The 25,465-nt window shown below is 42.5% G+C and overlaps 1 protein-coding gene and 1 non-coding gene across 7 annotated transcripts in view; one reads left to right on the top strand and one right to left on the bottom strand.

The window, feature by feature from the left end:
- Window positions 1–671: 671 nt before the first annotated feature.
- Window positions 672–25,465, top strand: part of ZNF184 (zinc finger protein 184) — a 29,098-nt gene continuing 4,304 nt past the window's right edge. Inside the window, exons 1-6 of one of the 6 annotated variants that reach the window (XM_073890146.1) lie at window positions 4,627–5,019; window positions 5,550–5,677; window positions 15,738–15,805; window positions 16,008–16,083; window positions 23,763–23,889; window positions 24,203–24,298. In XM_073890146.1, coding sequence (XP_073746247.1) covers window positions 24,258–24,298 — 41 coding nt within the window. In that variant the 5' untranslated portion in view covers window positions 4,627–5,019; window positions 5,550–5,677; window positions 15,738–15,805; ... (1 more) ...; window positions 23,763–23,889; window positions 24,203–24,257. Of the gene's footprint in view, window positions 795–4,623; window positions 5,020–5,063; window positions 5,315–5,549; window positions 5,705–15,737; window positions 15,806–16,007; window positions 16,084–23,762; window positions 23,890–24,202; window positions 24,299–25,465 lie in introns of those variants that run through there. The other 5 variants (XM_073890143.1, XM_073890142.1, XM_073890144.1 and 2 more) reach the window with 5 other exon arrangements.
- Window positions 954–1,035, bottom strand: TRNAS-AGA (transfer RNA serine (anticodon AGA)). Its single transcript has one exon. It is a non-coding gene; the product is annotated as a tRNA-Ser (tRNA).

The raw sequence follows: 25,465 nt of genomic DNA, 5'->3' as shown, positions 1-25,465 counted from the left end.
GGCTACCCTTCATTCCCCAAATTTTAACATATTTAGCATATTACTGTATTTTCTATTTCTCTGTCATATATGAGAGAAAAGTATATATACACTTTTGGAAAGTGTAGGACACTGAGTTTGGAAAACACATACTCTTTTCCCTTAACTATCTCAGTATTTTCTTAAAGCCATTTTTTACATAACCAAAGTACAATTAATATATTCAGGAATTACCACTGATAAAATTATTCAATCTATGTGCTTTATTCAGATTTCACCAGTTGTTCCAATAATGCCCTGTACAGCAAAAGAAAATCCCAGATCATGTGTTGCATTAATTTTTTAAATCTGAAATATTTAGTCTTTCCTTGTGTTTCGTAATAGCGCTATTTTTGAGGAGTACAATTCAGTTATTTTGTAGAAAGGCCCTTCATTTGGGTTTGTCTGAGGTTTCCTCTGATCAGTCAGAATACACATTTTTTTGAGCCCGCCTGAGCGCGTCACATCCGGAGGTAACTCTGATTGGCCGCCCCGTCAACCACGTGGTCAGAGGCGTCTCGCTGACACCGCCCCCGCAGGGAAGCCATTTTCCTCCTTGGATTCCTTCAGCCCCTCGCTCCTCGCCTCTCCCGGGCCTGAGCGCCAGCGGGCGCCACCCACGGCCGGCTTCGGTCCTCGTGCCCGTCCCCCGGCCGCCCCCAGAGCACGCAGCGCGGCCACGCGTCTCGGGCGCGCGGGACTAACAGCCGGGACGGGGCGGTGGAACCCAGGTGCCTGGGCACGTGTCTACACTCCCGACTCCACCAAAGCTTCAGGCAGGTCTCCCCCGGAAAAGAGGGCCGCGCAGGAGGGCGAGTCCCGCTCCCCGAGGGTAGAGCAGCAGGGCCGCTGCTGCCTGCGAGGCGCCGGCGCCCGGCCTCCAGGACAAGTTTTCCCTCCGAAAGAGGACAAGCGGGTGCCGGGCGGAGAAAAACCGTAGTCGGCAGGATTCGAACCTGCGCGGGGAGACCCCAATGGATTTCTAGTCCATCGCCTTAACCACTCGGCCACGACTACCCGGCGCTGGGGCAGCTGCTTAAGTCGTTCCTAGAAACTGCAGCCGCTGCGGGGGCGAGCGGCTGAACGTGGTCGCGAGCGCGGGAGGCCCCTCCGGGGACGGCAGGCTGGGCAGGACGGCCGTCCCCTCCCGCGGCGCGGGGCCGGGGCCACGGGAAGAAGGTCCCCCCGGCGGCGGCGGCGGCGGCGGCGCAGACCCCGGCCCAGTCCTGGGCCTGACGCGCGCCGCTGGGGGCTTCCCGGGAGGGGCTCGGCGCCGCTGCCCGGTGTCCCGGAGTCCCGGGCGGAGGGCGAGGCGGGGCCCGCGCCGCGGCGCGGCCTAGGAGCCGAACTTGTCGGCCCTTGGCGCGTCCTCTGCCCCTGCAGCCTGGCGGCCCCCCAAGGTCAAGACCCCAGCCTGAATTTTTCCCGAAAGTTTGCGAATGCTAGCCTGTTTTCTTTCCCCGCGTCTTGGGTTTCGATCTCCGAGTCCCAGGCTGTGGGTGACGGTGTTTCCCGGCGCCCTGAGCACCGAGCACAGGTTTTTGTCTACTTCTCGGTTTGGTGTGCTAATTTAAGAAAAGAGGAAAACGATCGCAAATGGAAAAACCACGTCGCTTATAGAGAGAGAAGGAAGAGACGAGAAAGGGTTTAATGGGACAGCCTGCTCCCCAGGGATAGACGTGAAGTAGTTTATTATCCATAATTTACACTTATCACATACTTTTTATTTGGTGTACACGTACACATATGCATTTTTCATGAATTTCCATCCTTTTCTGTTCTCTGTTTCGCACCCTGAGTTAATTAAATGAGTTAATTCAAATACAATATTTAGAGCTTGGTATCCAGTAAAAACTCAGTAAACTTCGGCTTTCATTCACTAAATTATGCCTTCTATGTAGATAGTGTTTTTGATTGGTGTGTGGCACATGACAGCTGATCAATTAATAGTTTACCTATATACTTGGAGCATCTGTACTGGGTTCCTATGGTTGCTTACATTTTAGGTGCAGACCCAGTCACTAAAACTAATAAATATGTACACACACACATTCTTGTAATCCTCAATATGTATTGAAAGCCTCATTTGTATAAGGTGTGGCTAAAAAATTTCCAAATCATCAAAAAACGGTTGTCTTTTGCTTAACAGTTCTTTCCACAATTTTATTTTTAAATTATTATTATTATTATTATTTTTTTTTTTACCACAGACAGCAAGGAGAAATCTCGCTGCCCCTTCTACACTTTGCTTGGCAATTTCCTCCCTAAATATTCAAGTTCATTGTTTATAAATTCTGTTTTCCACCCAACTAGGGAGCACAATTCAGCCGCAACAATTACTTTTTTTCCAGTTTCTAGTTACATGTCCATCATTTCCTTCTGAAACCTTACCAGAGCATCTCTAACAGTCATATATTTTTTAATTAACACACTTTTTAAAAATGTTTTAGGTTTACAGATAAATTCACATTTACAAGTATAAAGTTCCCATATACTCTCACTTTCCTCCTTCCCCCACCAGTTTTCCATATTATTAACATCTTGCGTTAGTGTGGTAACTTTGTTACAACCAATGAGCCAATATTGATAAATTATTAACTGAAGACCCCTAGTTTACATGAGGGGTTCACTGTGTCTTGTACATTCTATGCGTTCTGACAAATATATAATGACATATATCCAACATTACATTATCACACAGAAATAGTTTCACTGCCCTAAAAACGCTTTTGTTCTGTTTATCCCTATTTCCCTCCCCCCAACACCTTGCAACCATCGATCTTTGCGGTCTCCATAGTTTTGTCTTTTCCAGAATGTTATATGGTTGGAATCATACAAAGTTTTTCAAATTCGTTCGCTCAGCAATATGCATTTAACGTTCCCTAGGGTGTTTTGTTAGCTGGATAGCTTATTTCTTTTCATTGCAGAATAATATTCCATTGTCCGGATGTGCCATTGTTTATCCATTCACCTACTGAAGGACATTTTGGTTGCTTTCAAGTTTTGGAAATTAGGTTTTTGTATGGACACATAAGTTTTCAGCTCATTTGGATAAATACCAAGGAGTGAGATTGCTGGATCATATTGTAAGAATATGTTTAGTTTTATGAGAAACGGTAAACTGTCTTCCAGAGTACTCCCACCAGCAGTGAATGAGAGATGTATTCTTTTTTTTTTTTTTAAGATTTTATTTATTTGAGAGAGAGAGAATGAGAGATAGCGCGAGAGGGAAGAGGGTCAGAGGGAGAAGCAGACTCCCTGCTGAGCAGGGAGCCCGATGCGAGACTCAATCCTGGGACTCCAGGATCATGACCTGAGCCGAAGGCGGTCGCTTAACCAACTGAGCCACCCAGGCGCCCGAGAGATGTAGTCTTAAACTCAGGAAATTGGGAGTCTTTACTTTACTTGGAGTCTTTACTTGGGAGTCTAGTGTTACAGAGATAAAAGTGAGAGTTTGGGACCAAATTACTAAATTCAAGTCCCAGCTTCCCCATGTGTGATCTTGGGCAAGTTACTAACTTATTTGTGCCTCAGCTTCCTTTGTTGTAAAGTACGAATAATAATACAGAAATAACTTCATTAGGTTGTTTTACGAATTAAAAAAGTTAGAAGGCAAAAAAGCACTTAGAACACTACCTGGCATAAAGAAAGTGTTAAATCATAGCTGATTCCATATCGTCTCTTTCCTGATGGCCAGTTATCCACGTGTTGGCTGTCCTTTATATCACTTTCTTTTCTTCTACTTCATTCATCTTTCTCTTTTGAATCATGGAAGAGCTTTAAAAGAATATTCTATCCATAATGGACTCACTTTTCACAGCATCATTTCAGTTCTTCTCCAGTATGACTTTAATTATGTTGCTTCGTTTTAAGTGTCCTCGCTATATATTTTTATCTTTTTCATCTAGCATGTCTTTTTAGTATTTTGTTTTGTTTTGTTTTCCAGCTTGTTCTCACATCTTTCTATTGTTTCATTCAGGCCATGTCTTCTTGCAAACTCCTGTGAGTACCAACTTGTTCCCTGAAATTTTCTAGTGCCTACCTTAGATCTTTTCTGAAATCTCCTCTTAGAGACTTCTAATTTATAGTTCCCTTTTCTTTGTGAATTTTTTTTCATATACTCAGTGTTAGGATTTACAAGTTTAGTGTTTTGTCAGCCAAAAGACGGAGTGACTTGATCTTAGGCCCTCTATCCAAAAGCTGGGGACGCACAGTAAAGTGCGTGCGCGAACCACACATGGGAAAATAGAAAAACCTACCGACTTCTATGGGGTTCTTTTTTTGCCAGGAACATACAAATTGGCGTCGGACTCCATTCGCAGCTGGCTGACGCAGGCAAAAAGCACGCCCTGCTGTAGGGCTGTAGGGAAAAACACGGTAACAGCTCCTCCCGGTTTCCTTTAACATTAAAAAAAAAAAGTGGGTCGTGACCCATCTGCGAGTCCTGAAAGCAACATAATGGGCCACGACCAGAATTTTTTAAATGACAAAGGAATAGAGCACTAAACAGAATGCAGGACAAGTAACGAGGCAAATAATGCACCATGAAGTGCTTGTTCGTGTCTTAAAACCATATACGTGTGTAAACGGGTATTGCTTCCCATCTGTTCGGTCACACAAACTTGAAAGTCCCCGCGTCCCGCTACTCCCACCTGCGGCGTTTAGAAGCCAGTGACTGGCGGGGAGAACTCTCGCCCCATCCAATGGGAAACCTTACGCGTTGCTGAGGCCTCTGGGAAATGGAGTTCAGTGTCGTGGAGCATTCTGGGAGTCGTAGTTCCGCCAGTCCGCGGGGTGCGGTCGAAAGCCCGCGACGAGCGGGGGCGGGGTTCTCTTCGCGCGACCGGAAGTGGCCGTTGAAGCCGGCAGTAGGCGTGAAAAGAGGTTGGCGTTGGGCAAGTGCAGCCTCTTCGGTTCCCTTTGCTAGGTCTGGCGATTGTCCCGGCGCTTCCGGACGCGGGATCCGAGTGTGTGGATCGCCCTAAAGGGAGGGAAGCCCAGGTATCACCATGGCAACCGCCAGCCTTGCGGCCGCGTGACGTCACCCTTCTCACTTGGCTGGAAGCGGCCTCTGCAGGAGGGAGCTGGGGAGTCCTCGAAGGGGGCGCCTCTCGCCTCCTTCCGTGCGGGGCGGTTCCGCCCTGATCCCTTGGAGGGCTTTGTTCTTTTGTTCCGGTCTGGGAGGAAGGACTGGAACGGGCCCCGCCCTGCTTGCCCACCTTCCAGCTTTTCCACCCCGCAACAGGTGTGTCTTCCTGCGTCCGAGCCGGGGTGGGAGCCCGCAGTGTGCACGGAGGTAACGGGCCGGGTCTAGGGGCGCCTCTGGCCAGATTCGAGGGTAGGCACCGAGAGGGTTTTTGCATCTGGAGCTGACCCTGCGTACTCGAGCTCCGCTCTCTTTTTGTTCCGCGGGAGTGCCCGTGTAGTGGCTCCCGGCGGGCACTTCTCTTTTCCAGGGATCTCTTAGCCACTGTGCAAAACTCTGAAGTGTGATTGTGACGCATGCTGCTGACCCGGGCTGTGTCTTTTAGGGCCGCCAACCGAAGCGTGCGTAAGGGCTCATCTGAGCCCCAGACCGAGGCCCCAGCTGGAAGGACGCTGCTTCGGAAACCCTGGGCTCCAGGTTCCAGAGGAACGGAATGCGCTCCTGAGATGGAAGGTAGTGGGGACGACCGGGATGATGGAGGCAAGAGCCGGGACTGGACCATCCAGTACCTGACAGCTGGTAGAGGTGGAAGGAGGGAACCTTATCCTCAGGCTAGAGAAAATGCCTTGCATTACGGTGCGAGATTCTTACTTATCGTTTATATGAAGAGACTTGCAGTTAGAGTTAATTCTCCCTGGCTTCGGGATCGGGGAATGAAAAGGAGCGATGATTCAAATGTCTGTGGTCCTCACATGACTTTTATTTCTTAAATATTAGAATGATAATCTTTTAGTCAGAAAAAAAATCTTGGTAATCGTCCCTTCAGTACAAATATTAAAGTATCCGTGGCAGATGGCCGTTTGTTAAGCCCATGCCTGGAGAAATGTGGCATTAAACTCTCCATTTTGGGTGCAGACTATTCCCTTGGTGGCTGTTTCCTTTTTTTGTTAAGTTCCTTATGTTAGGCAGAAGTGCCTATCCCTGTAACTTTTGTGGTGGATCTCATTTCTTAGTTTCCAAAAGCAAGAGACTGTCCTCTCTCTTACATTACTGCCCTTCAGAATGTGAATTCAGCTGTTATAACTCCTACTCATAAATTCTTTTCTAAGCAAAACAGCCACAGTTCCTTTGATGGATCTTCATATGATATATCTGGACCTCTTTTCCCAAGACTGTCCTGCCTCAGAGCATGCGTCTTAAATGCATTTCCTAAAATTAAACATAGTTATTTAGATATGTTTATAGTAAGTTTTATAGACTTTTAATACCTAAAAGTACTTCTTTCGGTTTGGATTATACTTCTGCTGTTGAGAATCAGATTATATTTGCTTTGAAGAAAATCGGTGATATTATGCTGTAAGCTCTAGATCTTTTTTACATACACTATAGTGAACTAGATTTATGCCATCCTTGTCTAAGAGAATTGCTTTTTATCCTTGATATCAGGACTTCACATATATGATTGTTCAGTTTTTTGGCCAAGTTTTCCAGCTTGTCAGAATAACTATGAGTCTTCATTTATTCAGGGTTTTAACTGTCCTTTCCAACTTTATGTCACTGGCATATTTAATAAGTATTCATTCTATTTCTTCCTTCATGTCGTTGAACAGGTCAGAATTAGGACAGCCCTGTGTCATGTCACTATAGACTTTCCTCTGCATTGTCATTGTTTTTACATTCTGTAGGTATCAGTATGCACTCAAGTTTGGTTTAACCTATTACACAGTTCTTTTTTTGAATTTGTTTAATATCATTAGAAGTCTTAACGTTACTTATTTATATAGGTTTGAGCCATACCTTATATTAATTCTCAGTTCTTTTAAGAGTGCAGAGAAACTCTTTCTTACAACTGCATGTGTACCTAAAATTATCTCAAAACCAAAAGTTTAATTTTAAAAATCAACTGTCTTTCACTATGTTATCGGTAAACAATTATAAAATATAATAAAAATAGTCTGCTTACGATAGCATCAAAAATATGAAACAGGAATATAATTAGCATGTGTAAGAAGATCTGTACACTGAAAGCTACAAAACGTTGCTGAGGAACATTTTTTCCAGCTATATTGAGATATACTTGACTCCTAACATTGTGTAAGTTTAAGTCGTCCAGTGTGATGATTTGATATACCTATATGTTAGGAAGTGAATACCATAGTAAGGTTAATGACCACATCTCTCATCTCACACATTTGCCTTCTGTGTGTGTGCACGGTGAAAACCTTTAAAATTTACTCTCTCAGAAGCTTTCAAGTATATAATACAGTATTGTTAACCAAGGTCACCATGCTGTACATGCGATTCCCCAGAACTTATTTATCTTATAACTGGAACTTTGTGCCCTTTGACCAGCATCTCCCATTTCCCCCACCCCTCAACCCCTGGAAACTCTGTCTCTATGTGTTTAGCTTTTTTAGATTCCACATATAAGTGAGATCATGCAGTATTTGTCTTTCTTTGTCTTATTTCATTTAGCATAATGTCCTCAAGGTCCATCCATGTTGTTGCAAGTGGCAGGATTTCCTTCCCTTTTAAAATTTTTTTTTTTATGACTGAATAGTATCCCATTGTGTGTACACATATCACCACAGTTGATAGACATGTAAGTTGATATAACCCCTTTGGAAGACAATACAGAGGTTCCTCAAGAAATTAAAAATAGGGGGCACCTGGGTGGCTCAGTCGGTTAAGCGTCTGCCTTCCACTGAGGTCATGATCCTAGGGTCCTGGGATCGAGTCCCACATCGGGCTCCCTGCACCAAGGCCCCGGGGGGGGGCGTTGCTTCTCCGTCTCCCACTCCCTCTGTTGCGCCCCCTGCTTGTGTTTTCTCTCTCTGTCAAATAAATAAATAAATAAAATCTAAAAAAAAAATTTTTTTTTAAATAGAACTACCATATGGTCCATCTGGGTATATATCCAAAGAATATAAAGTCTACCTTGGAGAAGTATCTGCACCCCTATATTTATCACAGTATTGATCACAATAGCCAAGACACAGAAACAACCTATTGTTTCCATCAGCAGATGAATGGATAAAGAATTTGCAATATATGTATTTCCGTAGTGGCTATATCAATTTACATTCCCATTAATAGTGCACAAAGGTTCCTTTTCTCCACATCCTCACCAATACTTATCTTTTGTCTTTTTGATAGTATTCATTCTAACAGGTGTGAGGTGATCATTGTGGTTTTGATTTGCATTTACCTGATACGTAGTGCTATGGAGCACCTTTTTATGTACCTGCTGGCCATTCATCTGTCTTCTTTGGAAAAATGTTTATTCAGGTCCTCTGCCCATTTTTAAATTGGATTATTTGTTTTTATGCTGTTGAGTTGTAGGAGTTCCTTAAACATATTTGATACTAACCCCTATCAAATATATGGCTTGCAAATATTTTCTCCCATTCCATAGGTTGCCTTTTCATTTTGTTGATGGTTTCCTTTGCTTTTTACAGAATTTTTTTTAGTTTGGTGTAGTTTCTCTTTGCTTGTGTTGCTTGTGCTTTTGATGTCATATTGAAAAGATCATTGCCAACACCAGCGTCAAGGAGCTTTCCTCCTAAGTTTTCTTCTAGGAGTTTTATGATTTTAGGTTTTAAGTCTGTAATCTATTTCAAGTTAATTTTCATGACCGGTATACAATAGGGGTTCATTTTCTTTATTCTGCATGTGATTATCTAATTTTCTTACCACCATTTTCTAAAGAGACTGTTCTTCCCCCATTCTTTCCCCATTGAGTATTCTTGGCTCCTGTTTCAAATATTAACAGGCCAAATATGAGAGGGTTTATTTCTGGGCTCTCAATTCTGTTCCATTAATTTGTGTCTGTTTTTATGCTAGGAGCATATTATTTTCATCACCATAGCTTTGTAATATAGTTTGAAATAAAAAAGTGTGATGCCTCCAGCTTTATTCTTTCTCAGGATTGCTTTGCCTTTTGGGGGTCTTTTGTGGTTCCATATGAATTTTAGATTGTTTTTTCTATTTCTGTGAAAAGTACCATTGGAATTTTGATAGGGATTGCATTGAATCTATAGATAGCTTTGGGTAGTATGTACATTTTAACAATAGAAAGTCTTCAGATCGAGGCGCCTGGGTGGCTCAGTCAGTTAAGCGTCTGCCTTTGGCTCAGGTCATGATCCCAGGGTCCTGGGATTGAGCCCCTCATCGGGCTCCCTGCTCAGCGGAGAGCCTGCTTCTCCCTCTGCTCCCCCCGACCCTCATGCTCTGTTGCTCTATCTCAAATAAATAAATACAATCTTTAAAAAAAATTCTTCTGATCCATGAACATGGGATACGTTTGTATTTATTTGTGTCTTCTGTGATTTTTTTTTCATCAGTGTCTTAGACTTTTCAGAGTAGAGATCTTTCACCTACTTGGTTAAATTATTCCTAAGTATTTTGTTTTTGATGCTATTCTAAATGGGATTGTTTTCCTTCTTTTTTAGATACTTCCTTTTATAGAAACACCACTGATTTTTGTATGTTGATTTTGTATCCTGCAACTTTACTGAATTTGTTGATCTGATAGTGTTTTTGATGGAGTCTTTAAGATTTTCTCAGTATAATATGTCATCTGCAAACAGATAATTTTCCTGCTTGCTTTCTGATGTAGATGCCTTTTATTTCTTTTTGTTGCCTAATTACTCCAGTTAGGACTTCCGGTATCATGCTAAATGGAAAAGGTGAGAGTGGGCACCCTCCCCCTGTCCCGGATCTCAGAGGGAGATCTCAGCCTTTCACCATTGAGTATATATTAGCTGTAGGGTTGTTATACCTGCTGTTATGCTGAGTTTGAGAAGTACTGGCATAACAGTTTCATACTGGGCTTGTCTTTGTTGGGGGGTTTTTGATTACTGGTTCAATCGCCTTACTCCTTATTGTTCTGTTCAGATTTTCTGTTAATTCATGATTCCATTTTATTGGGCATATGTTTCTAAGAATTTATTTTTTATAGGTTGGTTACCCAGTTTGTTGGCCTAGTAGTTTCTTCTGATCCTTTGTATTTCTACAGTATCAGTTGTAATGTTTCCTCTTTTATTTCTGATTTTATTTAAGCTTTTTCTCTTTTTTTCTTAGTTTAGCTAAAAGTTTTTCAATTTTGTCTGCCTTTTCAAAAAGCCAACTCCTAGTTCCATTGATCTTTTTTGTTATTTTTCTGGTCTTTATTTCATTTACGTCTGCTCTGATCTTTGTTATTTCCTTTTTTCTGCTAACTTGGGGCTTAGTTTGTTCTTCTCGTTCCTTGAGGTGTAATACAGGTTGTGTGTTTGAGATCTTTTTTCTTACTGTAGACATTTAGCACTACAGAATTCCCTCTCAGAGCTGCTTTTGCTACATGCTGTAGGTTTTGATATTTCGTTTCCATTTTCATTTGTTTCAAGATATCTTTTGATTTCCCTTTTGATTTCTTCTTTGACCCTTTTGGTGGTTCAGGAGTGTGTTATTTAGTGTCTACATGTTTGTGAATTTTCCAGTTTTTGATCTCTGGTTTCATACTATTTTTGTTGGGATAGACTGTGGGTATGATTTTGGTCTTCTTAATTTAGCAAAGTTAAGATCTATCCTGGAGAATGCTCCTCTGTCCTTGAGAAGAATGTGTATTCTGGTGGTGTTGGATAGAATGTTCTGTGTATGTCTTTTAGGTCCATTTGGTCTAAAGTAGGTTCAAGTCCAGTTTCCTTGTTAATTTTCTGTCTGGATGATCTGTTCATCGCTGAAAATGGGGTACTGAAGTCTTCTACTACTACGCATTGTTGTCTGTTTCTCCCTTGAGATCTGTTAGTGTTTGCTTAACAGATTCAGGAGCTTTGATGTTAGGTACATATGTATTTATAATTATTATATTCTCTGAATGAATTGATTCCTTTTTCATTATATAATGGCCCTTTTTGTCTCTACGGTTTGTGACTCTTAAGTCTTTTTTATCTGATATATGTATAACTACCTCTACTCTCTTTTGCTTTCCATTTGGATGCAATATCTTTTTCCATCTGTTTACTTTGAGCCTAGTGTGCCCTTAAAACTGAGTGAGTCTCTTCTAAGGCAGCATATAGTTGGGTCTTATTTTCTTTATCCATTAAATTACTCTCTTCCTTTTGATTGGAGAATTTAGTCCGTTTCTGTTTATTAGTAAGTAAGGACCTACTGATGCCTTAATAGTTATTTTCCGGCTGTTTTATACTTCCTGGGTTCCTTTCTTCCTCTTTTGCTGTCTTCCTTTGTGAATTGACCATTTTTCAGAGAGGTATGCTTTGATTTCCTTTTCTTTATCTTTTCTGTGTCTCCTGTAGGTTTTGCTATGTGGTTATCCTGGGGCTTCCATAAGACATAGATAAAACATTTTTCAAGCTGATAACGAACTTAACTTCAACTACATACAAAAACTCTACCTTTTTACTGCTCCTCCCATTTTATGTCTTTGATGTCACAATTTATCTCTTTTTATATTTTGTATCTATTAATAAATTATTGTAGCTATAGTTATTTCTAACATTCTTGTCCTTTAACCCTTACATAAGAATTAATGTTGATGGGGCGCCTGGGTGGCTCAGTTGGTTAAGCGACTGCCTTCAGCTCAGGTCATGATCCTGGAGTCCCGGGATCGAGTCCCACATCGGGCTCCCTGCTCAGTGGGGGGTCTGCTTCTCCCTCTGACCCTCTTCCCTCTCATGCTCTCTGTCTCTCATTCTCTCTGTCTCAAATAAATAAATAAAATTTAAAAAAAAGAATTAATGTTGAACACACAACCGTATTACAATATTAGAGTGTTTTGAATTTGACTGTACACTTATTTTTACCAATGTGTTTTGTAATTTCATGTTTTCATGTTATTAATCAGCATCCTCTCATTTCAACTTGAAAGATGTCTTACAGCATTTCTTGTGAAGCAAGTCTAGTGAACTCCTTCAGCTTTTGTTGTATAGGAATGTCTTTCTCTCCCATTTCTGAAGCACACCTTTGCTGGGTAAAGTATTCTTGGTTTGCAGGTTTTTTTCTTTCAGCATGTTGAATACGTTATCCCACTGTGTCCTGGCGACAGTCTTTTGCTGAGCGGTCTGCCAGTAGCCTGACAGGGCTTCCCCTTAAATGGGAGGAATTTTTCTTTTCCTCTTCGTGCTTTTATAATTTTGTCTTTGATTGTAGACAGTTTCATCATAATGTGTTTTATTTTTTTTTAAGATTTATTTATTTGTCAGAGGGAACACAAGCAGGGGGAGCTTCAGGCAGAGGGAGAAGCAGGCTCCCCGATGAGGGACTTGATCCCAGGACCCCGGGATCATGACCTGAGCTGCTTAGCTGACTGTGCCACCCAGACGTCCCTATCATAATGTGTTGTAGAGAAGATATTTTTCACTGGAAATCATTTGGAGACCTGTGAGCTTCATGAACTTGGAGGTCCTAGTTTCTGCCAAGATTTGGGAAATTCTTAGCTATTATTTGTTTAGATAACCTTTCTGTCTCTTTTTCCCTCTGTTCTTCTGGGACTCCAGTAATGTGTGGATGCTTCTTTTAATGGTATCCTATTATTTACATAGGAGTTCTTCATTCTTTTTCTCCTGTATTCTCCTCTGACTGGCTAGTTTCAAATAACCTGTCTTCTGCCTCCTGCCTCCCAGGTTCTTTCCTCTGCGTGGTCCAGTTGGCAATAGGTGTCTTCCATTGGCAGTTTTCATTTCATTATGTTCTTTGGGTCTAGAATTTGTCTTGTTTTGCTTTATTGTTTATGATTTTATCTGTTAAACTTCGAATTTTGTATATTTCCCTAATTTCATTTAAATGTTTTTCTCTGTTATAGCTCACTGAGCATCTTTAAAACAACTATTTTGAATTTTTTTTTATCGTGTAAGTCATAAATCTCCCTTTCTTTAGGGCTAAAGGAAAATTATTGTATTCCTTTGGTGGTGTCATGTTTTCTTGATTTTTCATGTTTCTTGAAGTCTGGTGTTACATCTTTGCATTTGAAGAGGCAGTCACCTCCTCCTGTCTATACTTCCTGGCTTTGGGAGAAAATACCTTCTGTCAGCCCCGTTAGGGACTCTGAGGTGTTCTCAGATCTTCTGTGGATATGTCTGCCCCACTCTTCTTGTTGCCTTGTGGGGAGGATTTCCTAAAATTGTATGCCTTCTCTCAGTCCTGCAAAGCTAGGCCGGGTGCTGACAGACTCACATTTACTCTCCTTTGGTACTGAATACTCAGGCTTTAGTGCTTTTCCCCTAGTCCTGCAGAGTCAGGCTGGCCTGTGTGCGCTCACTAGCTGTCTCTGAAGTCCTGCTCTCACCGCCAATCAGGGATGTATCCAGGGAGCCAACCACAGGGGGTGGGGTGTGTGTGTGCAGGTGAGGCATGCAGAGCCTGGGCGAATCTGCAGCTGAAGCATCCCCAGTGGCTCTTTGGCAGGCTTCCTGATGGAGTCCACGAAGTGGCTCGTAGGATCTGCGGTCCTTTGTTACCCTCCAGGACACTCACTGCTGTTCCCCCAGCTGCTCCCTGCCCCCCGCCCCCCAGGCACTCAGGACACTTCAGTATTCTGGTTGGATGAGAGGGAAGTGGGTCTTTTTGGTGGCATCCCACACAGCTAGGGAAGCTGAGTGCTCACACACTCCCTTTCCCCTGTGGGAGAAATAATGGGCCAAGAAGGTCTCTCTTGACACTGAGCTTTATCACCTTGGGGGTGGGGGGTGTGACACAGACAAAATGAAACTGCCTCTTACATCTTCAGTGCATCCAGTCCTGGGTTTTCTGTTTTTTTTTTCATTTTTTTGTTGTTATTGTTGTTGTTTGTTTATTTGGCTTGCCCTTTTTATTTTTATTTTTATTTTTATTTTTTTTTGCTTCTACCATGTATTGAAACTTCCCTGCTGGACTCTTGGACTTCCACAAAGACACTCTCATGCATGGGTGATGGTCTGTGTTCTTTGCAGGAAAGATGATAGAAGACTCTTATTTTGCCATGTTATCACTCCTCAGCGCTTTGCCTATTCTATCTTTTATAAATGTAAACCAGCCAAAATGGTATTAAGTCCTTGCTTTTTTTCTTCTTGGGATTTTTCACAGTTGTATAGTTAGGATTACTTTTCGTGTGCCTCTGTCCCTTAGAGTCATAATATTTGTAATATTTACTGAGCGTTTGTTATTGCCATTTACTATAACCAACATAGTTGGTTTCTGCAGGTCTCACTGTTGTTGGTTCTATTGGTTTCTGTTACTTGAAATCAGAAGCATCTTATCTGAGACATCTGTCTTGATTCTGTTTTCCTAAAGTCTAGGTTACATATCTGTTCATGCACAACATTCCCTTCTCCTGTTAAAAACTCTAAAATCACACCTTCATTTTTTTCTCAAGATTTCTATTAGAAATCAGTTTTCCCTTACTGATCAAATCTTAAGTCGAGAATAATACATAGTTCCTTTTATTGCTTCCTCTGCTCTCTGAGAATTGGGCTTTCCTGTGAACCATTACTCTGAATAGACCTCTCCAAGAGCAAAGTTTGTTTTTGTTTATTGACATATAAGTTACATATATTAAGTGCACTGATTTTTATGTATTATATACCAGTGGAATCACCACCCACGGTAAAATGTAGGATGTTTCTGATGCCCCAAAAGTTTCTGCCATGCTCCTGTTCAGTTATTATTATCCCTCCAGAGTTATCCACTGGTCTAACTTCCATTACCATCGATCAGTTTGGTTGGCTCTTTTTATGTAAGTGGAATTATACATTTATGTATTCTTTTGTGTTTGGCTTGTTTTGCTCAGCATGATGAGGTACGTCCATGTTACTAGGTATATCAATACCTCATTCTTTTATATTGTTGAATAATATTCTGTTGTATGAAAATACTGTGGTTTATTTATCCATTCACCTGATAAAAGACATTTGGGTTGTTTCCCGTTTGGGGATATTATGAATACACTTGCTACAGACAGTCTTGTACAAGTCTCTGGGTGGTCATGAGTCCTGCCACAGGAGTGGAATTGCTGAATTCAGAACAAGCATTTGTTTAACTTTAGTATACAACTGCCGAACAGTTTTCCTACGTGATTGATACATTTACTCCCCACAGCAATGCACAACGTTCCAGTTGCTCTGTATGCTTGCCAGCAGTTAGTATCGACCATGTCAGTTTAATTTTTAGATATTCTGGTGGGTAGGTAGTATAAGTAATTGTGCCATTGTGATATTTAATTTATATTAATAGCAAAGTTTTAAAGGGCCTGTGAAGACTTTTGGGAAGTAATCGTATTATTTATTCAGATGTTGTTCATAGCAGAGAAAGCAGCAGAAATCTTTTGCTTCTTAATAAGGAACAGATTGAGTTGAAGGCTACTGTATGTGTCTAGGGACAGAGCTGTGAACGTTGACGTAACGCTTTACGTCCTGAGTCTACTGATGAGGGTACCAGGGCCCTAGTCAGCAGTTACCCTGTTTCTGTTTTTGGATTCGGAGAAGTAAAGGAAATGGCATAGTTCTTGCTATTTTCACGTGGAAAGATAATCTGGATTTAACAGCTTGCTGGTAATAGCTAATTTGGACACGATTCATTGTGGTTTCTTCTTCTTCTCCAGATCTGTCCTCTTCGGAGTCTGCCCTTCTCCAAGGGGAACATACTCTGCTCGCATCAGCCAGTTTTCAAGTAAGTTGGAATTCCTGAAATGCCATTTAGTCCTTAAGAGTGAATTGTGTGTTTTCTGCTGTGGGGTATGTTCATTTAAAAACCAATCTTGGGAATTCATTTTGGGCTCCCACCTGCCCAGTGACGTTTGAACCTCTGCCTCTCCAGCTTCACTAATACATTTACCACTTAACCTCCTGCTTCGTATCTTGTCACGCTCCAGCAGTGACAGGGCAAAGGAAGTACAAAATGTGATCCTTTACCTGAATAGACCAAATGACTGCTAAAAACCGGAACAGGTAAATATAAACAAAGCTAAATGAGTACCATGGAAATTTGAGAATGCAAAAATGTGTGGTCTGGAAGGGTCAGGAGAGTTTCAAGGGGTATGGGATTTGCACTACCTCTCACAGGATGGGGGACATTTGGATATTTAGACAAGTAATGTGGGAGGGACGGCATGGACTCTAGCTGACGGAGAAGATTTTGAGCAAAGGTTCACAACAATTAACGGATGTTACATAGGAATCAGAAAAATTGGGGGAGCTGGTTTATTTTGGCAGATGGTAAACAGATGAATAAATAAGTTGGAATATGACATTCCTCAAATGTCTAGATGAAAAGTTAAAGGCTTTTTTCTGTAGGCCATTTGTGAACCATTAATGGTTTTTTTTATTATTATGTTATGTTAGTCACCATACATTACATCATTAGTTCTTGACGTAGTGTTCCATGATTCATTGTTTGTGCATAACACCCAGTGCTCCACGCAGAACGTGCCCTCTTTAATACCCGTCACCAGGCTAACCCATCCCCCACCCCCTCCCCTCTAGAACCCTCAGTTTGTTTCTCAGAGTCCATAGTCTCTCATGGTTCGTCTCCCCCTCTGACTTACTCCCCTTCAGTCTTCCCCTCCTGCTATCTTCTTCTTCTTCTTTTTTCTTCACATCTGTTGCATTATTTGCTTCAGAAGTGCAGATCTGTGATTCATCAGTCTAGCCCACCTCACAGCGCTCGCCGTAGCACACACCCTCCCCGAGGTCCGTCCCCCAGCCCCCCGCCCCTCCCACCCCCCCCATTAATGGTTTTTGAGGAAGAAAGGGACAGGGTACTGTTTTAGGAAAAACCAGTAACTGAGAATTTAGACAAAAACGGTAACCGTTGTTCCACCAGGTATAATTTACCTCAAGCCCTCCCTTATCAGGCTTTTTCTTAGACTTTTGCCCCTACTTCCTGTCCCACAATGTAATCATCTCATCAGAGAGATTACCCCAGTTCTTTCCACTTTGAGCTCAAGTACTTCTGGCATCACTTTATTTTTTCTTGATGTATAATGTGATAATAAACTACATGTATTTAAAGTGCGTAACTCAATACGTTTCGACATACACGTGCACCCGTGAAATCATCACCGCAATCAAGATCGTGAACACATCCAGTCAGAGAACATTGTATGACTTGACTCTTTCTGAACTTGACACTCCTTTTGCCCTGATCTGGTAGATGAGCAGTGAGCACTTGAAAAGAATGTATGTTTTGCTTTTGTTGGCTAGAGGATTCTAAGAATGGATTAGTTTCCTTTTAGAAGCTTAACGACTGAAAACAACACATTTATTGTCTTACAGTCACAAAGGCCAGAAGTCCAAAATGAGCTGGCTGGGCTGCACTCCTCTGAAGGCTGTGGGCGGAATCTGTCCCCTCACCCTCCAGTTTCTGGAGGCAGCCTGGATTCGTTGGCTTGTGTCGCAATCCCCCATCCTCAGAGCCATCGGTGTGGCATCCTTAAATCTTTCTTCACATCTCCTGCTCTGTCACCTTCTTATAAGGACTCTTGATGGACATTGGGCCCACCCCTGTAATCTGGGCTAACTTCCCCATCTTAAAGTCCTCAACATGATCTCATTGGCAGTGCCTCTTGTTTTCGATAATTTCATAGTTTGGAGGATCCGGATGTGGCCGTCTTTGGGAGGGGCCCGTATTCCGCACACGCAGAAGTCAGTTAGGTCAGGTCGATTGAGCGTTGTTCAAATGCTTTATATCCTTATTGATTTTGTCTACTTGTTTTATCAAATGTGATAGGGATGTTGAAATTTGGGGCTCTCATTATGTAGATTTGTGTGTTCTCCTTGCAGCTCTGTCAGTTTTTCCTTCATGTATTTTGAAGCTGCCACTCGATGCATAAACATTTGGGACTGTTATGTCCTCTTCATCAAGTGACCTTCCTTATCATTGAGAAATGAACTCTCTGTTGTTGGCCTTGAAGCTACTGTGCTATCTGACAGTGTCAGCGGCGTATCTTCTTTCATCCTTTTGCTCTTAATTTACTTGTGTCTTCATATTTACATATAGGTAATATGTAGTTCATTGGGTTTTGCTTATTTCAGTCCAGTCTGGCAATCTGCCTTTTAATTGGGTGTTGAGACCAATTATTTAATGTGATATTTACATTTAATGTGATTGTTGGTGGGATTAAGTCTATCATCCAGCTTTTGTTTTTCTGTTCATATTGCCTTCCTTCCCTTTTTCCTCCATTCTTACCTTTTTTTGGAAACTAAATATTGCTTAGGATTCCAGTTTATCTTCTTCATTAGCTTATTAGCCGTAACCCTTTGTTATTTTATTTTTTAATTTTCTTTTTTAAAGATTTATTTATTTGAGAGAGCACTGGAGAGAGCAAGCACAAGGGGGGTGCAGAGGCAGAGGGAGACCCTGGGATCCTGGGACCCCGGGATCATGACCTGAGCCGAAGGCAGACGCTTAACTGACTGAGCCACCCAGGCGCCCTATGCCTTTGTTATATGTTGCTTAAGGTATACGTATTTATCGCCACTTACTTTCAAGTGATACTCCCCTTTGTGAACAGAAGAACCTTGCAGTAATGTTCTTCCACTTCTCTCCTCCCAGTGTTTAATGGCATTGTTGGCACATGCTTTCCTTGTGCACATGTTGTCAACCCCACAATGCTTGTTATTTTTGTTTAAGCAATTATCATGTAAATAGTAAGAAAAAAATTATATCCACATACTTACTATTCTGGTGTTTTTCGTCTTTATGATGTCTATCAATGAGTGATAATTAGGGGTGATTTGACCCCGGGACGTTTGGCAGTGTTAGGAGACATTTTGGCTGTTAGGACTTCCTGGGACGGGCTCCTGGCTCCCAGTGGGTTGATGCCAACGATGCTCTCCCCGCAATGATTTAAAAGAATGATTTGGTCCAAAATCATTCAGTAACAACAAGGTTGAGAAACATTGGTTGTAGATCTGGTATCATTTTTTCTTCTGCATGAAGGGCTTCCTTAAGATTTCCACAGTGCAGTCCGCTGTTCATGAATTCTTTCCAGTTTTTATGTCCGAGGAAGTCTTTATTTTGCCATTGTGTTTCAATTCTCATTTGACAGTTTTTCTTTTTAGTATATAATGTTGTTGCTCCGTTTTCTTCTTGTTTGCATTGCTTCCGACGAAAAAGCTGCTGTTGTTTTTTGTCTTTGTTTCTTTACATTTATGTGTTTTTTTTTTCCCTCTGGTTGCTTGTAAGATTTTCTCTAACACTGGGTTTGAGTTACTTGATTAAGATGTGCCTCAGTGTAGATTTGTGTCTCGTATGCTTGCAGTTTATTGAGTTTCTTAGACCTCTGAACCTTCATCAAGTTCAGAAAATAATGAGCTATTATTTCTTCAAATGTTTTTTTCTGCTGCTCTCCCCTCGTTTTGTTTTCAGGGACTCCCGTTGCACACATACTGGGCCATCTGAAGTCCCTGGTGCCATCTCTCTCTCTCTCTCTTTTTTTTTTAAAGATTTTATTTATTTGAGAGAGAGAGTGAGCCCAAGAGGGGGGAGGGTCAGAGGGAGAAGCAAGACTCCCCACTGAGCAGGGAGCCCGATGTGGGACCTCTGGGATCATGACCTGAGCCAAAAGCAGTCGCTCAACCAACTGAGCCACCCAGGCATCCTGCCATCTCTTTTTATAAATTCTTGTCTTCTGTCTGTTTTACTTTTGATATTTTCTGTTTTGTTGTCTTTGAATTTACTTTTTTCTTCTTCGATGCCTGATGTGCCATGAAGACTATTCAGTATGCTTTTCATCTCCAAACGTTCTCACTTTTAGCTCTAGATATTCCATTAAGGTCTTTTTAAAAAATGTCTTCCGTGTCTCTCTTAAACTTTTTTTTTTTTAAATGTTTTATTTATTTATTCATGAGACTCAGAGAGAGAGAGAGAGAGAGGCAGAGGCAGAGGGAGAAGCAGGCTCCCCGCCTAGCAGGGAGCCCGATGCGGGGCTCGATCCCAGGACCCCGGGATCATGACCTGAGCTGAAGGCAGACGCTTAACCATCTGAGCCACCCAGGCGCCCCAAACTTTTTTTTTTTTAAAGATTTTATTTATTTGACAGAGAGAGACACAGAGAGGGAACACAAGCAGGGGGAGTGGGAGAGGGAGAAGCAGGCTTCCTGCTGAGCAGGGAGCCTGATGCGGGGCTCGATCCTAGGACCCTGGGATCATGACCTGAGCCGAAGGCAGATGCTTAATGACTGAGCCACCCAGGAGCCCCTCTGTTAACTTCTTGAACATACGGAATACAGTCATAATTTTTAATGTTCTCATCTGTTAATTTTAGCATCTGTGTTAGTTCTGGGTTGGCTTTAATGGATTATTTTTTTTCCTCATTATAGGTTGTATTTTCCTGCTTCTCTGTAGACCTGATAATCTTTGATTGAATGGCAGACACTGTAAATTTTACTTTATTGGGTTCTGCATACTTTTGTGTTGAGCCTTATTCTGGGATTAAGTTACTTAAAACAGTGTGTTTGTTTCATATCTGGCTTCTAAGATGTATTAGGTGAAGCAGAACAGTGTGTAGTGTAGGGCCGCCTGGTCCCACCATTGGGGCCCCGCCTTCCTGAGTATTGGAACCAGCGTCTAATGAATGTGAAATTTGCCAGTTTGGCTGATGGGAACAGAAACTCTATTTCCAGCCCTTTTTGAGCACCGGTACTGCTCCCTTGAATCCTTCTGGGTGATTGTTCCCCTGCCTCGGTGGTCTCATCACACCCACGCACTGATGGGTACTTCACTGAGTACTCGAGTGGGAACCTCTGCAGTTCTCGTTGCTTCTTTCCTTGTGCAGCTTTCATCTGCAGTCCCGTGACCTCGAGTCCCCCTGATTTTCCCGAACTCTAAGCATTCTCTCTCAGTTCGGGGAGTCTGTTGGGCAGCCTCCGGGCGCCCCCTGTCTGCACCCTGGCCTGGAAACTCAAGGCAATATGCTGGAGCAGTTGTGTGACTCACCTCATTGGTTTACTGATTCTTAGGGATTGCTGTTCTTTGTTGTAGGAAACTCATTGTCTTGGAAACGTGTTTCCTTTGTTTTGTCTGGAATTTTTTGGTTATTTCGCGTAGGAGTGTGGATCCAATCCTGTTAATTTTATCTTGACCACAGCTTGATCCTTTTGAGGTTGTTTTCTTTGAATTTATTACCCTTTATTCATACCATAAGCTTTATTAGGGCTGATCTAGCCCAACCTCACTCTGGGACTATTTCTCAGGGGCCCCATGACCACCGTGTACCTCAGTGATCTGCTAGAATGCCTCACCCAATTCAGTGGCATGACTTAGGGCTAAAGATGATTACTACAAAGGGCATGAAACAGGATCAAGAAGGAAAAAAGATCCTCGCAAGTGGAATCCAGAGAAATCTGGTGCAGGCTTCCGAGTCTTCCCTCTGTGAGGGTCGCATGGAGGCCCTTTGTTTCTAGCTGTGAGAATGTCTCTCCCCGGGGAAGCCTGCTTGAGCCTTGGAGTCCAGAATTCTTAGAAGGAGCTGACCCCTCTGGCAGGCACCTGCTGTCGGGCAGCTATGGGGCAGACCCCCGACGAGGCACCGTCCTGCAGGACGTCTTTGTGTGTGCTTGAAACAGTGCGGACAGTTGGGGACATCACCCTCCAGGTGCACTGGGACGCTCTCGGTGCGTGACGACGTAAGCCTTAGTTTTGACGGCGTAAGGCTTGGAAGCGTGGATCCCGTTCTCCCTGTTGATCAGTAAGGATCGAACAGACCAGACTCACGGCTGCACTTTCCTCCTGGGTGCACTGGCCTTGCTGCGGAAGGTGCTGGAATGGTCTGCGTGTCTGTCTTCACACTGGGTTCTGTCCTCTGTGACTTCCTGTTGCCCGTGGAAGCTGCGGTGCTTCCACCAGATTAATGAACTTCCTCTCCTGCATCTGCCCCATAGATGCCCTGCATCCGCAGTCCCGAGCTGTCACCTTCGTGTCCTCGGCTCTGTCTGACCGCTGTTCTTGAGGGGCCCTGCCTCCCTGCTCTGCAGCCTGGGGAGCCTGCTGGCAGGGTGCCGAGGGGGCTTGGGGTCATGTCGTGGTCTCCCTTCTCTCAGGGTCACTGTTCTGTCCCACTGCTGTTCAAATACGGAAACCGTTGTTCCAGATCGTTCAGTGGGGTAGCTCGTGACACCGGCAGAGCTAGTCCACTTGCTCCTGTGTTAGAAACAAATCTCACAAGGTGACTTACCAATTTTAAAACAAAATTAACTCACCCAGTTTTGAATACAGACTAAAGAATAAGTAGTAGGACGCCCCCTGTACCGCCTCCAGCTCCCACTGATGATACTTGGTAATGTCGTCTTTCGGGTTTTCTCTGTCATTTACATATAAACCTTCCTTTTCGTAAAAATAAAAGGATCACGCCACATATACCATTCTTAATATCACACGTATTTCCTAATAAGTGCATAGAAAGAGACGTCATTTTAAAATGTCCACAGAAGGCGCTTTAGTAGGGATATGCCGTTCATTCGTCAACTGCGATCCTACTAACGGACATTTAAGTTTGCCTTTTATCCTCCAGAGGGTTGCAGGGTGCTTGTGCTATGTCTTTGCCCTCGGCGGTGCTTCTGGACAATCAATCCCTCCCAGCAACAAAACTGGACTGGGTGATAGGTGCATTTATAAGTTTTGATGGCTCCTGTCCTGTCAGACTGCCCCCTGGGTGGACAGAGCGAGGTTCCGTCCCTGCCACGCCACCCACATGTGCTTCTGGGCCTCGCCCACTCCATGTTTTACGTGGAGCATTCTCTTGTGGCTCATTTGACACTGTCGTGGGTGAATTGCTTGTTTGGGTTGTTGGCTTTTTTGTTATTGTTGTGGGTTCATCTCTTTTGCTATTTATGGGAATTTGGAATATTGCCTTTTGTTTATGGTTTATTTTAGAAGTTTTGCATTTTTATGTGGTTATATCTGTCAGTCTCTTTGTCTTAGGATTTTTTGCTTTCTGTATTTCAAGCTTATGAACGCTTTTATTCTGTTTTTGCTTTTTCTTTAAAATTCTACTCCAACAGAAATTTTCATGTGTGCCGTGAAAGTAAGAAACTCATTTAAATTTTTTTCTCAGTCATTTGTTATGACAATATTTAGTGACTAATTCATCTTATTTTAACTAATTTGACAGCTGCTTAATCCTATTCAGTTCTTATAATCCTGAGTCTGTTTCATTGAGTTTTATTCCATACTAGGCACTCTCTTTTACCTTATCTCTTGGTACATTTTAAAATGTGGTAGGGCAAGTCTCCTCCCTGAATTCTTTCAAAACTGTTTTTGGTTATTGTTAAACATTGTAGGTAGGTAAGACGTTTTATTGATATTGGTATAGGTATGCTATCAATACTTTGTGTATCTTAGAACACAGAGATGATGATGAACTACAACAGGGCCAATACAGACTTAGCACCAGTTGTATGCCAGGCCCTAAATGAAGCATTTCATGTTGAACATTTCTTACTAATTTCTCACAGTCACCCTATGCGTGAGGTACTGTTTTTATATTCATTTCACAAAGAAGAAACATCAGGGTCATTTCTCGGATAGCCCCATGGCTGTCTTGCCTTCCTTCTGTCCGTACCGCAAACCTCACCCCTCTCTCAGGTGAAGGCTCTATGGCTAAGGACAAATCTGTTTGGTATTTCAGGAATCCGTGACCTTCAAGGATGTGATAGTGGACTTTACCCAGGAAGAATGGAAACAGCTAGATCCTGTCCAGAGAGATTTGTTCAGGGATGTGACACTGGAAAATTATACACACCTGGTCTCCATAGGTAAGGATGATTTCTCAGTATCTCAGGGTGTGGAGGAAGAGGGGTCTCTTGTGCTTAGGTGAGTTTTTGCCTTTAATGAAGTTAAGGAACCTAAGACTCCTAAATTTTGAAAGGCTTTGAAAAGGTTTCTACTCTCCTAGCAAGTAGAAGTACAAACTAGTAACTTCTCTGAGCCCACATTGGTTCCCAAATTATACTGTGTCTGGGAATTTGTAACATCAAGGCTTTATGTGCTATTCACTGCTCTCGGATTTGTCTCATGTAGGACTTTCTTCCTACTGTAATCAGGCACCTTTTTTCCCCCCGTGAGCAGGACTCCAAGTTTCCAAACCTGATGTGATTTCCCAGTTAGAGCAAGGGACGGAGCCATGGATCGTGGAGCCTGGCATCCCAGTAGGTTCTTTGGGAGGTAAGTAATGGATACCCGCTCGGTGAGTATCATTAACTCTAACCATTAGCCTGATAAGAGGATTTTATGTCTGAAATACAGATGTATTTGCTTCTCTTTACCATCTCCCGTGGAGAAATGAGAATCCATCTGGACTCTTGGGGCTTTGTCAAAACACTAATGGTCTCAACATATATTCTATTTTGATACTCCTTTCAGAGGCGGTATCCTTCCTGCTTTTTTTCTGAAGGCAGCCTCTTGACCTGGACTCTGGATTCCCTCTTTTCCCACCTCCTTTGGGACCCTGGTCTCTTAATTCGCACCTCACTTTTCAGCCCTTACCGCTTGTTTGTTTTGGATCTCCAGGCTTGGTGACTAGTACTTTCAAACAGAAATAGTACCCTAAATTTCCAGATGCTTTTACTCAACACTCTTCATCCTGTTGGCCACCATCCAGTCTGTCACCTCGCTTTCCCAGCCAAACTCTACAAAAGTCAGTTCCATACCTGCAGTCTTCATTTTTTATCACCTGTTTCTTAAGCTTCTGACTCTACAACTTAATCTAAGACTGTCCCTGAAATTGTGAATAACTTTCTTGTAGACCATGAATTCCCAAAGTGCACAGAGAGGCGCTTCAAGGATCTGACCCTGAAAAAATATACAGACTTAGTCTCGCTAGGTGAGGGATAGATCTCCAAAGTCAGTGAGGTGGGAGCAGGGGTTCTTTTTATGGGGAGGAAAAAAAAAGTACTCCATGTTCAAATTTGAGAATTGTTGGGTCATCAAACTTTTAGCAGGTCTCTTACTGAAAGACCACTCAGGGATTTCTTAAATACGTAATGGGGCGGTGTGAACTCCCAACAGGGTTGCATAGCCTGTAACATTCTTCCTCCCCCGCCGCCCCAACCGTGGCGCCTTTTCATGCTGCACCTTTAAAATCTTCCTCTTAGAAGACGGTTTCTCAGAACACAGTTTAGAAAAGTGATTTTTTAGAAAAATTAAGAGCTTTATTAAGTCATGCTTAACTTTTGGAAAAAAGTTGTCAGGTTTTACTACAAATTAAAGTTTTTAAAAATCCCAACTTGAGCAGATAGAAAGCAATTTTAAAATATTTAACTGTGTACTGAAAAATCCTAGGTTTTTCACAGAATGCTTTAGTCATTACCAAAGAGAGATTTATTTAGGTAA

The sequence above is a fragment of the Callorhinus ursinus genome, unplaced genomic scaffold (assembly GCF_003265705.2).
Source record: "Callorhinus ursinus isolate GAN/ISIS: 27379988/994484 unplaced genomic scaffold, GSC_fseal_2.0 scaffold129, whole genome shotgun sequence".
NCBI lineage: Eukaryota > Metazoa > Chordata > Mammalia > Carnivora > Otariidae > Callorhinus > Callorhinus ursinus.
This window is presented reverse-complemented; position numbering and strand designations above follow the sequence as displayed.